The sequence below is a fragment of the Prosopis cineraria genome, unplaced genomic scaffold, assembly GCF_029017545.1.
Source record: "Prosopis cineraria cultivar Desert tree isolate PC_DT_omini unplaced genomic scaffold, ASM2901754v1 PC491, whole genome shotgun sequence".
In the NCBI taxonomy this organism is placed as follows: Eukaryota; Viridiplantae; Streptophyta; class Magnoliopsida; order Fabales; family Fabaceae; genus Prosopis; species Prosopis cineraria.
Window position 1 is genome coordinate 1 of NW_026555816.1, and position 14,806 is coordinate 14,806.

Consider the following 14,806-nt stretch of genomic DNA (forward strand, 5'->3'; position numbering starts at 1 on the left):
AAAAGAGACCACAAGTGAGATACATACAAGAACATTAGAAGCATCTTTTGATAACTCCAGGCGCTGAGCACTTCAACTTTGCAAACGGCTTTACCTTCCATATTTTCAGCATTAAAATTTTCAGGAAGGGAAAACAGTCAGTTGAAGATCCCTGTTAATTTGTCAAAATCCATAAGGAGCAATGACCAACTTGTCCCTACAACCATATATGCAAACACAACTACGTTACTTTTTGAGGGGTGGGCTTCAGTACAAAGCCATATTAATTCAATTATATTAAGGGTATCATCGTATCATCTTTAGAAGACAAAAAATCATACAATAGGTCATATGCTAACATGCTATGTCAAACAACTTCATGGAAATATAATTTGAAGGAAGACAGTGAGAGACAAAATAACCCCTCGTAGGACATTAAAGTATTAAACAAGATTGGGGAATGTTGTTTTACAAGGATAGAATGCTCACCTATGAACACCTAAAGTTGATTCTAGTCCGTGACTTGAACTATGAAGAATTCTGTGCTTTGAATGGACGGACGACATTATTACCACACCATTAGAGTAGACAATTCCACCCTGAAAATTTGCACAAACTGATGATTCGATGTTGGAAAGTGATGGGCCTGTTAGTAATGGGCCAAAGCCCACTCACATGAAGTGCGCAGGGTGTGTGAGGTGCATGAGAAAGTGGGTCTGTTGTTGGTTGGGTATACATGGGGAGTGAGGTTCAGGGAGGGTTTAGCCAATTAGTGAGATGTGTGTGGAGAGCCTCTAGTCTTTCGTATACCAGAAGAACGTGTTCTCTGTGTGCTTGTATAGTATTTACTGCTTATCTTCAGTATTTGAATATCATTTGTGGCTTCGGTCCATTAGAAAGCTAGAAGTGGCTTGGACTGGAGCTTTCAAACAATTAGACTTCGCCATACAACATATGGTGATATCCAAAAAGTGAAAAATGCTGCTAGAAGGGTAACAATAAGAAAAGAGTAATTTGTTCTAAAGATTTAAATTTGACGTTCCTTGAGAGGGAAATGATCACATTAATTAAATCAGCAGGCGGAAGAAAGTAAAATAGTCACACACACACTCTTTTTGTTGGGTGAAAATACTTACTTGAAACATATAAAATCAACCTGTTCAATGTTTTAAGCATTATATGTAAGATAATTCTAATGACATTTTACTCTTTGACCAATGCATATGATGATGGCGAGGTCCTCATTCTTCCAGATTGAACCTAAGGCACTTTTTCATATTTATCCCTTCTCAAATGAATGATCACTCTGTTACAGTGTCACAATGTGTTGGTAGCGGCAAGAACATAATTAGATACAGCGTGTCATAGCATGTACAAATACCAAATTAGCGTAATGAGAACTCAGAACTCGGTCTTTGTAAAAAGATGCCACAATCATGAACATCATTGTGGCATAAATTTCTCATCTTTAACAATTTTCCCATTACCATTCAACATTCCCATTAACCAAAACAAAACAACATTCAAGCATTGTTCCACTCCTTCAAAGTATTCACATTAATTAATAATTACTACTTTACATTGATCAAACCCAATGACTACAATGTATATATAATTTGTATGCCGATATCTGAAATGGGAACTACAATGGTTGTCTTGACTTAAGAATAATTATCAAGTTGATACACTAGCCCAATATGCTCAGTTTCCTAAGAATCTTTTACATTAAAAAAACACCAACAGAAAGCTAAGGCTAGAAAACAATGTCTTGGAAACTTTTCATTCACCATCATGGGACAATTATAGAAAGTGTGGGCAGGGAGAAGATAAAAGAGGTTCAACAGTAACAAGCATAGTAGCGTACCTTTAATATATTGACAAGGTGTGTGCTTGTATTATCTTGCAAACGATCAGAACGATGGAGGCTTGCAGGATCAAGCCCACATAAGGCCAATTTATCTGGATGCTCCAGACACTAAAATATATATTGCACGTTCTTTGGTTATTAGATGGCACAACCAAATAAAAACATAATCCAGTAGTAAATTATGTTAAAAAAACCTAGGATGGAAATAAGGTTAAGACTTGATTAACCTAACACAGAATAAAAGACAAGAGGGGAATATATATAACTTGCCTGCATACTTAAGTCCTGGCACGTCAGTAATATTTTTGCACCCTCCAGACCCTAAACAAATTAAATAATAGAATATTGCAAACAATCTTTTCCAAGCTAGGTCAATAGCCAAAATTAAAGGACAAGCCAAAAATGATAGGTTCAATTAGCTTATCCCATTATGAGGTTTTCTGCCCTATTCAAGGTACTTAAAAAAATTACAAGTACTTAAAATTAAAAATTTGAGAACAGGCACCTGTTTAAGAATTAAGTCCCAGAAAAGGGGCCCAACAATGGCAGTCTCCCAGTTATGTATATGCAAAATATCAGGTTTCTTTCCACATTTTACTATATAGTCAAGTGAAGCACGAGAAAAATAGGAAAACCTGATAGCACAAGATAACGTATCAAGATTAATTACAAACATATACAACATACCAAGTAAAAACATCTTGAATCAATTCACGAAAAAAGAACATCTTGATTTGGTCAAATTCCACTTTCTTGTCATCCTAACCAGAGAGTAAGTTGCTATTGCTGATCAAACTATCAGATTGTTAGAGTTGCCTTTTGACTTCTCTTTCTGTCTGAAGATAGTTCAGGAACACAATGCAGTCAAAAAGGATTCCAAACCAGCCTTAACTTCCCATTACATGTAATCAAGTGACATGTTTGAATGCGTTTCTTCCCATTACCTTCTATTAGTTAAATCAAACTATTTTCTGCACTATGTCAATTTATTTTGTTATAATTTCAACAAATTAATATTTGCTATTAGTTATAATAGTGTTTTGAAAAGGATGAATAACGCCCATTCTGGAAGTGACGCAAAATTCAAGTTTCAGTTTGAATATTCTTCTGTTTCCGTCAAGTCACATAAGCTGAAAGAATCACCTTTCAGATTCACGTGGTTAGCCAATACCATTTATCCTTGACATAAACCTTAACATAGAAATGATTCTGATGTGCCACAAGGGAAGATGAAAAGCTTATGGACCAGTTACCAGGGATGCAATCTCACTTGCCTTTCAAAATCATCAGGGTAGCCATATATCATTTCGCGGCTGAAAAGGGATAAGCACTGTAATGGCTCTATCAAAGTGACTCCAATGCCACGAACAACACTATCACATATTCAGGTAAGTATAAACCATTAGCAGATTTTAAACACGTGTAAGGTGGCCTCTATCTCTGACTTCTTTCACAAGCTACTAACATCCAGTTGTATGAAAACTCATGATCATATTAAAAAAATGCCAAACTAACCCAGTCCAAGCTCTGTTTCCAAGTACTTGACCATTAAAATATGAATAAGCCTCAGCCTTAACTTCATGCAGCCCTTGCACTTCATCTAGATTCAAACAAGCATACCTGTGTGAAAGTTAATACAGTCAAGGTGAGGTATCAGAAACATCAGGTTGTAATCAGACTCATATTAGAGCAAATGACAAAAAAAAGCTTTTGAACAAAGAAAAAAATTTATCTAGAATATGCGCAAAATTTTCAGCAGGCATCTAAGAAATTTTAAAGAATCAAGGAACAAAAAAATGACTTCTCTTTTTTACTTCGGCAATATGACTTCCACCAGATGACCCTTCCTTTGCAGAGCACAAGATATGCCAGTCACGTATGATGCTATAGATCCTCTGGAGACTAATGGTGCCATTTCCGTGCAAATGTGAACAATATGAAAAGCATTCCTGAAGAAATTGACCAAACAAAAAATAACAATCAGATTCTAAGAATCTTTATGAAAAGGGAAAGTGGGGAAAAAATAAGAAAAGAATACCTATGGCCAAAACAAATTCTTGCAGTAGTAATTTTAAATTATTAAGACAACATAACTAATCATATGATACTTCAGAAGACTTTCCCAAATAAGCCACCAAATGATGGAAGAAAAATTCCCAAACATGTCTAGACATGAATTCAGTATCATATCATACTCTAGGCTTTATATAGTAGTCACATTCTTTTGTTATGTTTTAAGGTTCAGATATTCTTGCTTGATGTTTCTCAGTGATTTGCATGAAAGGTATGCCAGTTTAACATGAAATGGATGGCAATTTTGCAATAAGCTTCAGCAAGTTTGACATATCAATATATACTTTATAATATCATTAGTTATGGGGATAACATTAAAGAATGAAGCTAGTAAACATTAGATTTACTTTCTGCTGCTGTCTGAGAATTGACGAAGTTCTTCCAAAAGCTCAGAGTCTCTTCTTCCAGGGATGTCAGTAAAAATATCAGCCACACTCAATTTGTGCTTTATCACCAACCTTCTCAATTCAGATGCCTCTCCAGGAGAAATCATGTTGGTTAAAACCATTGAATCAATCCGAAGCAGCAACTCCCAACAAATTGACAGGTTGTCTGTGTTGGCAAAACGTATAGTGCAACTAATCAACTAGTGAAAAAGTAAAGACTGCTTAACTAAGAAAAATACATTACTTATCTCATCAAATTGTTTGTAAATATGAACAATACAAAGGCTCTTGCAACCTACTTTATATATAATAGTTTATCAGCAATACATATACTGCATTTAAGATGGATGATATTGCATTATCAAAAGAGGAAAGACAAATGCAAGAGCATACACATGCCCCAACCATTCCCTCAAGCACACAAAATCAAGTTGTCCCTCAAGCACCGGATTATTTCTTTGCCAAACCAGATCCCTAGGGATGGCTGATATGGGTTTTTTGCCAGGTTGGGGTTTTGGAATTTGATCTCTCTGACCTATAGTTATGGAGAGATTTACTTTATTCAGGCCAGCTACTTGAGTATATGCTTTGGATTTTAAACTGAAAAACTAGCATACTTGTGAATGTTACTAATTCATCATTGTTCAATGGAACCAACTAATTGTAAAATTGCGAGATAGCATGAGTGTCAGCAAAAAAGAAAATGTTAAAGAAACAAATAATATGTATCGGTCTATTCATCAATGATACATGACAAGGTAAAAGCACAGCCGCAAAATATCACCTTTTCCAGAACCAGCATGCTTTTCTGCTTCCAATTTCTCTAACATGTTGAGCAGCAACAGCTTTTCTGTGTTAGTTTTGTTAAGTTCCTCTGTGGCTGCAAGGCGTTGTTTGTTTAAGTACAGAATGTCTGTGTATACAAGAAAACTCATCAAAGTTAGAAAACACTTCAATATAACGCACCAGTAACACAAAGGTGGATTCCCCACGCACACCCCCCACCCATAAAAAGGGGGGGAAGGAAGAATGGAAAGACACCGACAAGAATTATTAATGGAAAATCAAATTAAGCCTGGGAAAGAACTGACTTTGCTGAGCTTCTCTGAACAACTTCCAAATATGATGGTGTTTCGCATCCTGATCATCTTCAGTTAGCTAAAATATTGGGAGGAAATACGCAATGAGTAACTTGTTAAGTAAGGGAAGACGCAAGAGATGTGTAAACTACACCATATCGTAGGCAAGACCATATACCTGCATCTTAACCACGTTATTTGTGCCTTGAAAACTGAGATGCATGTCGATTAAAAATTAGAAGAGGACTAGTCCCAGTAGTATCGGCTAAAATATAAAACAAAAATGTTATATTATTGGATAAATGTTAAAGAAAGCAAAACTCTTACCGTTGTTCACCTTGGCGATTGTCATCTCCATTACTTCTGAAAAATATTACATGAATAACAGGCCAAGTGAATTCACCCACTATCAATCCATTATTTCTATTTAATATACCTTCAATCAATGACAAGTTGAATTTCACCCAGTATCAATAATCAATGCAAAAATGATGACCTATGAGCCACACATATCAAGCTTCAAAATTGCATTATAACAAGTCAAGCTTTTAGTAAATAACAAGAGATTTTAGATCAAAACCATCGCTCTGTCATGTACCAGTATGTTGCATTACGACCACACCACACTCAACTTTTCCCAGAAAAACACAACCAACACCAATGCTTCTAACTTCAAATTCATATTGTTAAGGAGAGAAACAAACATGCTAAAATGAGATGGTTGTGAGCTTGAAGTCTGATTACTCAGCTTTCAAGCAACATTCGAAGGGTAGCACAATTCAAGGGTCTCACCTCAAACAACGTAGTGGCAGACCAGCAATGGGTTTTCGGAACGAGGTGCTGGTCCTTCTGGTTCTAGACGTTGGAATGCAACGAAGTGAAGGAACCCCGGTCCCTGCGTTTACCAATGTCCCCATTTATTGTCTTCATACACAGAGATAGAGAGGAAAAGAACGAGGAAGCTGCACTGGTATGACTTTCCCGCTCGGGATCACTAGTCTCATGACGATATAGCTATGGCATCCATATCCACGATACCAGTATTAATTATTAATGGTAATATCTTCACAAAAAAAGAAAAATAAAAACAAATTGCCTTCATCACGGAAAAGGGACTGTATTCTGCACATGTAGCAGTAGCAGCAACGGGGCAAAATTCCAGGGGGAATTTCCATATTTTTCGGTAAAGATGAAAATTTTCTATACAGTAGCTTCGCTCCATGGCAAGCGCTTACTGGAGGTTTCTTCTGCAAGTTTAATGATTATCCGTCCATATCACCATTGACATGAGCCGTGGATTTTTGTTTTAGTGTCAACAACTCACTCACAGACTAGTTGAATTATATGTTTTCTTAGACTTTAAGTAAAAAAAAAAAATAGTGGAAATTAAAAGTGGAACGAGAAACGTGCGTGAAAGAATCATGGGATTCTCACCTGCTCAAGAAGAATGATAGAAATCAGAAGCTAATAAACATTGCGGACTTGAAGAATAACAACAATGGAATAACTATCATAAAATGGTAAGTTTAAAATTTAAATATTCTGCGCCAAAAAATAAAATAAAATTCATAAAATAGTTTGAAGTAAAAATAAAAAATTGATTACGGTAAAAGATATCTGTAATTATAGTCATAATTCATATCCATATTAAAGAACATTTTTCCAAATAATTAAAAAGAGAAAGTAAAATATGACTTCATCTTTTCGAACAATGTGAAAAACACTTAATCTTGCTTGAATAACTTGAAGGTTCAAATTTTATGAATAAAAAAAATCATTAAAAAACACCTCCAATTTAATGTAATAACTAATAACGATGCTTGAATCTTTCACTAAATTACCAAATACTCGACACTTGTAGAAGGAAAAAAGTGGCTTTATTTTTTAGGTTAATTTACATGATCCTAAAAATTCATTTAGATTCAAAATTAATTCGATATGAAAATTGTAACTGGCATAGATTTTCCTGAAAGATAAGTTATCGAGGAAATTTAGTTCATGTCGTTGTCCGTTTTCTTTTGTGGGCATGAATGCCGTTGATAAAACGAAATGTTACCATTTGAACGTCATTCGCCTGTTTAAGTAAACACATTTCACCGGCAGTTTTGAATTTAGCCCATCATTTGCATTCGAACATTTATAACAAACTCAGCTTCATTCCACAACATTCTTTTTCTGTTAATCCTTCCAGGATGCCCAGTAATTTTAAGCCACAATTCGTCTGCCCACAGAACATGTGCTTATTGCATGATAATTATGGAAGAGTAGGAAGTCTGCCCACCATTTAAAAGTTGTTACTCCTACAATCCTGACTAATACTATTGGGACCTTACTAGCAATGGTGAATTCTCGGCAGCTTCTGCATACAAATCAACCTAAGAACCCCTTTGGAAGTGAAGCACCACAGCCATGGAGTTTGATCTGGAAATGGCCTGGGGTGCCTAGAGTCAATACTTTCCTTTGGTTATCTGAGAAGAACCGCCTGCTCACTAATGCTGAACGAGTTCGACAAGGCTTACCATCAAATGCCTCGTGAAGCTTGCAACAAAGCTGTTGAAGATGTGGACCACGTCCCGTATAGATGTAACACAGCCAGACTTTGTTGCATAATGCTAGTCCCACAGCATGCAGCCTCTTACCTTCTTCAGCAAGCCTTTTGAGGAGTGGTTACATTGGAACCTCAAACCACGCATCATGAGGACTCATTGGAGACTCAGCTTCAGTGTTGTGGCATGGAAACTTTGGACCAACATGAATAAAGAGAACACTTACCGATGAAATCATCACTCCCCATTGTATTGTTAGATCCGCCTATAACTTAGTTTATTATGATGTTAAAGCCCATGGGATCCTTCAATCTCTGGACCATGAGGCTTAGCGTGTTTCTTTTATAAACACTTGTTCCGCTTGTATATTTTGTCAATATAATTCCCTTTTCACTCAAAATAAATTAAAGGGTTTACGGTAGAATTGGAAGATTGGAAAGGTAGCCAATGGTGTTGTAATCTAATGACATGTAAACTCTCATATAAGTAAGAGGTCATAGGTTTGATCTTGTTACTTCAAGCCATAAGTGCCTGCCCCTCTAATTCAAAGAAGGAGAAGAAGGCTCTTATAAGTTGCCACAGTGATCATCTTTAATCATCCCCACCTTTAGGCTTAGACGTGGTGGATGATGAAAGTTAATCTTTGGATCCTTGCCTTATAAATTGTTTGGTTACCATTTGCTCTGAATGAAGTTTTCAGTCTTCAGTCAAAAAAATATCGCAACATGCATGCATCCCCTGCGCCTACACAGGGACGTCTTTCCCACCTAGATCAAAAGAATTATTAGAACAAGGGGAGCGGATTTTTTTTTCCCCCTGGGTAACAAGGGGCAACAGATTTCTACTCAATTGGAAGAATTGATTAAATACCATTCGAACGGGCATTAAGGAGGAATGTCTCTAATTATACGGATTACAAATGGGGAAGTCAAGGGAAGATATGGTGTTAATGATTGGCAAGCTTACGCTTCTTTAACTTGGCAATTCGACTTCTCCGTTCTCTTTCTTCCTCCTCCTCTATCAATCGGAGTTGCTCTTCATCCTCCCTCCTAGCAATTTTGGCACTGTGGATATCACCAAAAAGAAATATAGATCAACCACCAGAAAAATCCATGATTACCGAGGACAGCAAGCCAGAAATTAGAAATACAAAGGTGATCGATCCATAACTTTGCAAGGTTCTTTATATTATGGTCGCATTTGGTAGATGGCAAAGTGAATTTTTGTAGAAAAAGGTTTCCTATGTTATGAGAGAGCTTTTTCATTCCTATTTTATACCAAACACATGTTGCGGTAGGTCTTAAAGTGAGAGCAAATGGAGCAGTAAATATCAACTTAATGATTAAAGAAACATACCTCCTTCTTTCCTCCCTCATGATGTCATCAAAGCCTGCCTCCATGTTCATATCATCCTCGTCATCATCAGCAAATTTGTTGGGGTTGTAGCTGCAAAATATTCAGCAAATTTATTAGAAAAAGTGACTAGATTTGCAGCAGAATGACCATCATCACACTGAAATTGAGAGCACTTCCAACCAGACATCAAACACCAGGAACACACCCTAGTAAAAATACTTTGATTACAATGACTCTCCTTTAAGGAAAAAACATGTAAAAAGATCAGTGAATGTAGACTGGAATTTTAAAGTTTCAGCTAAAGTCATCAGCAGACTAAAAGGTGAAAAAACGTCGGTTCAAAAAGAAAACAATGAATGAACAAAAGAACACAGCCTAACCCAGAAATCCTTTGACATCTACAAGTATGTTATCCATCACAACCAAGGGCTATCCACCAACTCCCAAATACTAATCACACAATCCACCAAGAAAGATCTGTAATAATTTGGTTCCATCCAGATTTATCAAAAACATTGCAAGGAAATCGAGGATAATAGCAAGTTGATTAAAAACTGGCAACACTTACTGAAACATTCTTCTGATCATGCTAATAGCCCTTTGACCCTCATCGTCGTCATCGTCATCAAAGGGCCGTCTTACAGGCTTCTTCTTGGGGCGTTGATCTTGGATTGGACGTTGTGTTGTAACCTGTGTAGGTGGCTTTGATTTCTGTCGGGGAAAAAAAATGTAAGAAAATAGTCTTCAATAAGAAGCTAAAATTACATGTACATGAACAAGCACACAGCATCACAAACCTGAGGAATAGAAGGTGCCACCGGCTGTCTGGGCATCATTTTAGGCTTTTCCCTAGCATCTTTTCTTTGTTCCACACTCTGCTTTGAAATAGATGAATGAGTTTTTGAAACGGGTGGTTTCTGAACAGCATTTACATGGCCTTTTATACCAGTCACCAAAGACTTATTGCTCATGGTACCAACAGGTGCCTTTGGAGGCAAGCTTTTCAGTCCCACAGGCCGGCCAGGTCCATTCACACTGTTGTTTCCAAGCTGTTTTCTTGAATCTGCTGATGCCATACTAGGCTTACTGCAAGAAGCTAACTTATTACCGGACCCCACTTTAGGAAGTAATTGGCCACCTGCAGAACCTAGTTTTCTGTCCTCACGACCACCATTAACATGCTTGCCACCACTGCTTAAAGGCTGCTTATTCCTTCCTTGTACTTGAGCTGGCCGTGCATCTTCAAGATCAGCAAAAAACCTGTATAAGTTTTCTCAATCATAATAATATGTTTACACCCCCAACAAACATCCCATACAAACATGATCCCAAGCAGCATTGTACCAGAACATCTGAGAGGCATATTCCTGGGTGGAGGCTCTTTTGAAGGAGCTGGAAGCTCTGCATCATCAGACAAAAGAAAGGAATAATCTCTTGTATCCTTAATTTTCTGTGCTTTAAGCTTCACCTGCATACAGAGGAATTGACCACCATCACTTAGCTATCCTAGATGCTAGTTTATATTAGAGCAATTTCAAAATAATAGCTTCAATACCTCACTGACTTTGGGTAGCTGATTATGAACTGCAGATTTTGATCCCCCATTGGATACTTTGTTTTTGTTTTTGTTCTGTAGACAAAATCATAGTTAGAATACTGACGCACCACATAATATGAAGCTAGAAATATATTAAAAAACATTTAGGTTTTGCATATGTTGCCATCAATAAAGTGGATCGTGATAGGCATGAGGTGACAAAACTTATGATAACAACAATTTGGAAATGATACAAGAAACTCTGCACTATATACACCTATTTTGCCTAGGTATACAGGTGATGACTTCCCATATTTAATAACATTTGGGGTATTTTTGGGAGTACCTGGGGAGCCAAAACTACAATTTCATGTGCTTGATTAATTTTATAAAGAAAATAAATCATTGACATTTAGTGTATTGCTCGTAAAAAATTGAACAATTGCTGAAAATCATGGTTTAATTCATACATTTTTTTCACTAGTCTTTATGGTATTTGTGGGAAATAGTAAAGCGTCCAAAGCAAAAAGAAAGATGTCCAGGACAGAAAAAATAAGTTAAACTGTATTTGGTGCCAAGACCGTGTCTTGTGAAGCCACAAAGCCTGTGGCTAATTTTTTCCAGAGAAATGCTTTCTGGTGCCATGGCCACAGCATTGGCATTGCAGCTTAGCTGAAAATCCTAAAGGGAATTAGCATTGGCGCTGTAACAGTAGCACTTGTTCAATGGCTGCTGTTCTCCCTTCCCTTCCTCTTTCCCTAATCAATACCCACCCAAGAGACAACGTGCCATTTACCATGAGAACAAGATGGCCAACATACCACAGGGATCAATTCATGAATATGCCCAACAGAAATGAGTACAATGCATAGAAGTAATTACAATAGATTGAAATTTGAAGCAATCATGTAAGAAATAAATATAATGACAAAACTAGGCTCTGTGTTCTTACAATATGAAGTGGGTTAGAAAGCCTAGATGCCAAATGCTGGTTTTCTAACAGTGACTTGCTCTCTTGGATGACTCTTTGCGCAATAACAGGTTGAGAAGGACCAAAAAATGACCCATAACTGCAAACAATTTAAAAACCAAGAAAAAAAGGAGAGAGAGAAATACTCCAGTAAGTAATTAATTCATCTGGTAACAGCCAAATCCCAGGTGAACATGAACAATATGAATGATGAGCGTAATGTACAAAAAATTTGCATTCAACTACGAAAAAAGGGGGGGAACTTATAGCCAAACACAAGAAATAACATAATAACAAATATCAAGTATAGAAGAGTAAAAAGTGAAAGTCAAACAGCAAAGCATGCTTAAAGCTCCTAATCACAGAAACATCACTTATAAACATAAATGAGGTAGAGGACATATCTACAGATTTATCTTCCAAAGCCAAAAGTTTTATTACAGAGAAAAGAAAGTGCAAATAAATGGAGGGCAAGATTATTAAGATATCCTTAAAACAGATAGACAAGACAATATGAACACAAAACAAAGCAACATATGTTCTAGAAACTTTGGGTAGAAGGCCGCCCAATCTGTATAGAAACAAAGAAATGCACACCAGATAGCTAAGACTTGGGGGAGAGCAAAAAGAAAGTAGCCTTCTGATGGAAAGACACAAATCTTCCAAACGAGGCAAATGATAGAGACTAATGAGAGAATATCCCAAGAACAACCGACTGTGTAAAACTTACCATTACAATTAGAAAGTAGTAACGACCAGATGCTGCTCTGAAATTAAACCCTTGAATGAAAGATGCAGTCAACATAAATATTTACAAATGATCCAAAATCACTGGTGATTACAAGGCGACTCATGGTTGGGATTCATTGAAGCTTACATGTGGTACAAGGTCTTAATCTCAATAAATCACCATGAAGTATATCATTTAATTAAGAAAACATCAAATTTGCAAGTATGCCACAGGATGTGTATAATACTTCACAATGTTGCACAAGACGGCCAACTAATTCCCTACAATGTCACACTGGCAGAAGAAACCCCCACAAATGATTTACCAAGGACTAAATTACAACTTTCATTTTACAAAAGAATTGGCCTCAAAAGTTACAGCCCTAAAGGAGCCAGATGATATAACACCACTTTTGCGTCAGGTAGTTAATACTTCAGATTGAAAGCTGTGTAAATGTTCTTCACAGCCAAATAGTTTATACAAACACCTTTTCTATCATAACTAAGTTTATACACTACACCCCAAAAGACCTAATATCCATTTGGTCATTCAAGAGAACCTCACGCAAATGCAAAAGAGAATAAATATCAAAATTCAATACAAAAGCATAACACATGATAATGCGATGGATGTCACAAAGGAAGCATTAAAACAACCTGATCAATATCCTTTGAAAACAAAATCAAAGATAAGGAATTAATAAGCAATGAAAACTCGTTGTAAGAGGTGCAATACTCACTTATCGTAAGGAAGCTTTTTCTTCCTTTCACTTGAACCGGCATGCGATGTACTACTCTCCTTCTTCATCTGTTTTCTAATCGATTCTTTCAATTTCTGCCTCAATTCAAGGTACTCCAGTTCTTCCTTTGTCGGTTTAGGAGGTTGTTCCTCTTCATATTCCTCCTCCCCCTCCTCTTCATATTCATATTCTTGCTCTTGTCCCTCATCATCATAATCATCATAATCTTCATAACCCTACAGAAAGGGAATAGGAGGAATAATGAGGCCCAAAACTAGTCACACACAAGATTAATGAACGTGAGAAGGAGACAAACCAAGCAACGGGAAGGGGAAATGAAGAAAAAAGCTAACAAGCAAGGGACATTTTCTCCCTAAAGCTGAGACTGCTTACGTCTCTGTCATATTCCTGCATTGCTGCCTGAAGAAGAAATAGACAGCCACCAATTACAACTATCTAGAGTCTCGAGCCGCAAATCAAAGAAACTTGATAGAAGGCCTGCTTTGTCGATACCAGAATACAATGCAAAATAAGGTTAGGAACGAAGCTGAATTTCTGCCCACTATAACTGACAGTGTGTATTGAGAGAGACGAGAGACCAAAAAATGGAATAATTCCCACGACAAACTGGCTAAAATCTTCTCAGGAAAAAAGAAGTGGTTCATAGGGTGAACAATTCGCTAGCATTGAACAAAAATTTATAAACTTGTTTATTCCCTGAATTGCCATTCACGCGAAGATCTAAATGGTATACAAATGCTTGAGCAGTAAGACCCACGAGCAGAACCGCTCATGTTCATCGGATGCAGTTGAATCGACTCAAATTTTGGGGCAAAATCTCCAGAGAACAAGAATATATGAACAATAGCAACGAGCACGAGATGAAGTGATCAATTTAACCAATTTAACAAATCCAATAATACTGGGAAAACAAAAGGCAAGAAAGAATCAGAGAAAGCTTACCGCGATCTCCTTCCCAGCAGGAAGTCGTCGATTAGGGCAGAAGAAAGAACGATGATTGAGACCAAACGGCCTTTTATTTTCGTTATTCGGGAAATTTCATTTAATCCGCTGCCACCGTTATGCAATCCATGGACCTATCGTGGATCCGACCGTACCCGCCCGACCCGGACCATTATTTTTATATTATATACATATTAATTAAAATCAATATATTAAATTATAATTGTAGTTATAATATGTAATACTTTCCTAATATATATTTCTATGATTTTTATAATATTTAATTTTTAATAATTTCCTAATCTTTCAAAAATTTGAATTCTTGCTAAAAAAAATTCCATACTTCGAAGTCACTTTATAATTTTGCATTGAATTTATTAAATCCTTTGCATATTATTTTTCATGTTAAAATTTTATTTCATTTTTCCTCACCTTTTTTATTTTTATTAGATTCAATGAATTTATATTCATATATTTGTTTAAAATGTAATTAACACTTTTCTTGTTCTCCTTGCATCTTTTACTTTTCTTATTTTTTAATTTTTTTTTTTCAAAAATGACAATGCTCCATGTTTATATGG

General features: G+C 36.5%; 1 protein-coding gene and 1 pseudogene across 3 annotated transcripts; both read right to left on the reverse strand.

Annotated features, from left to right (window-relative positions):
* Positions 1 to 23: 23 nt before the first annotated feature.
* Positions 24 to 6,686, reverse strand: LOC129297297 (probable starch synthase 4, chloroplastic/amyloplastic; annotated as a pseudogene).
* Positions 6,687 to 7,520: 834 nt separating this feature from the next.
* LOC129297294 (uncharacterized) lies at positions 7,521 to 14,297 on the reverse strand. 3 transcript variants are annotated; one of them, XR_008590165.1, is made up of 11 exons: positions 14,226 to 14,297; positions 13,656 to 13,760; positions 13,263 to 13,498; positions 11,776 to 11,893; positions 10,842 to 10,916; positions 10,631 to 10,754; positions 10,084 to 10,526; positions 9,855 to 9,997; positions 9,287 to 9,376; positions 8,801 to 8,994; positions 7,521 to 8,697 (listed from the first exon to the last, which is right to left on the reverse strand). XR_008590165.1 is itself a non-coding variant. In XM_054935645.1 (11 exons), the coding sequence occupies exons 2-11, from the start codon at positions 13,674 to 13,676 to the stop codon at positions 8,675 to 8,677; spliced, it is 1,371 nt and encodes a 456-aa protein (XP_054791620.1). In that variant the 5' UTR covers positions 13,677 to 13,760; positions 14,226 to 14,297; the 3' UTR covers positions 7,521 to 8,674. The 3 variants fall into 3 exon arrangements, 2 of the variants coding, with proteins under 2 accessions (XP_054791620.1, XP_054791621.1); XM_054935645.1 differs by having other exon boundaries at positions 8,897 to 8,994; XM_054935646.1 differs by lacking the exon at positions 14,226 to 14,297 and having other exon boundaries at positions 8,897 to 8,994; positions 13,579 to 13,709.
* Positions 14,298 to 14,806: the final 509 nt, after the last annotated feature.

Coding starts and splice junctions, on each gene's coding strand:
- LOC129297294 (XM_054935645.1), bottom strand. CDS start 13,676: ATGCAGGAATATGACAGAGAC. Junction 10,917..11,775: donor TTTCTAACCCACTTCATATT/GTAAGAACACAG, acceptor TTTTGTCTACAG/AACAAAAACAAAAACAAAGT. Junction 10,755..10,841: donor AGCTACCCAAAGTCAGTGAG/GTATTGAAGCTA, acceptor CTCTGTATGCAG/GTGAAGCTTAAAGCACAGAA.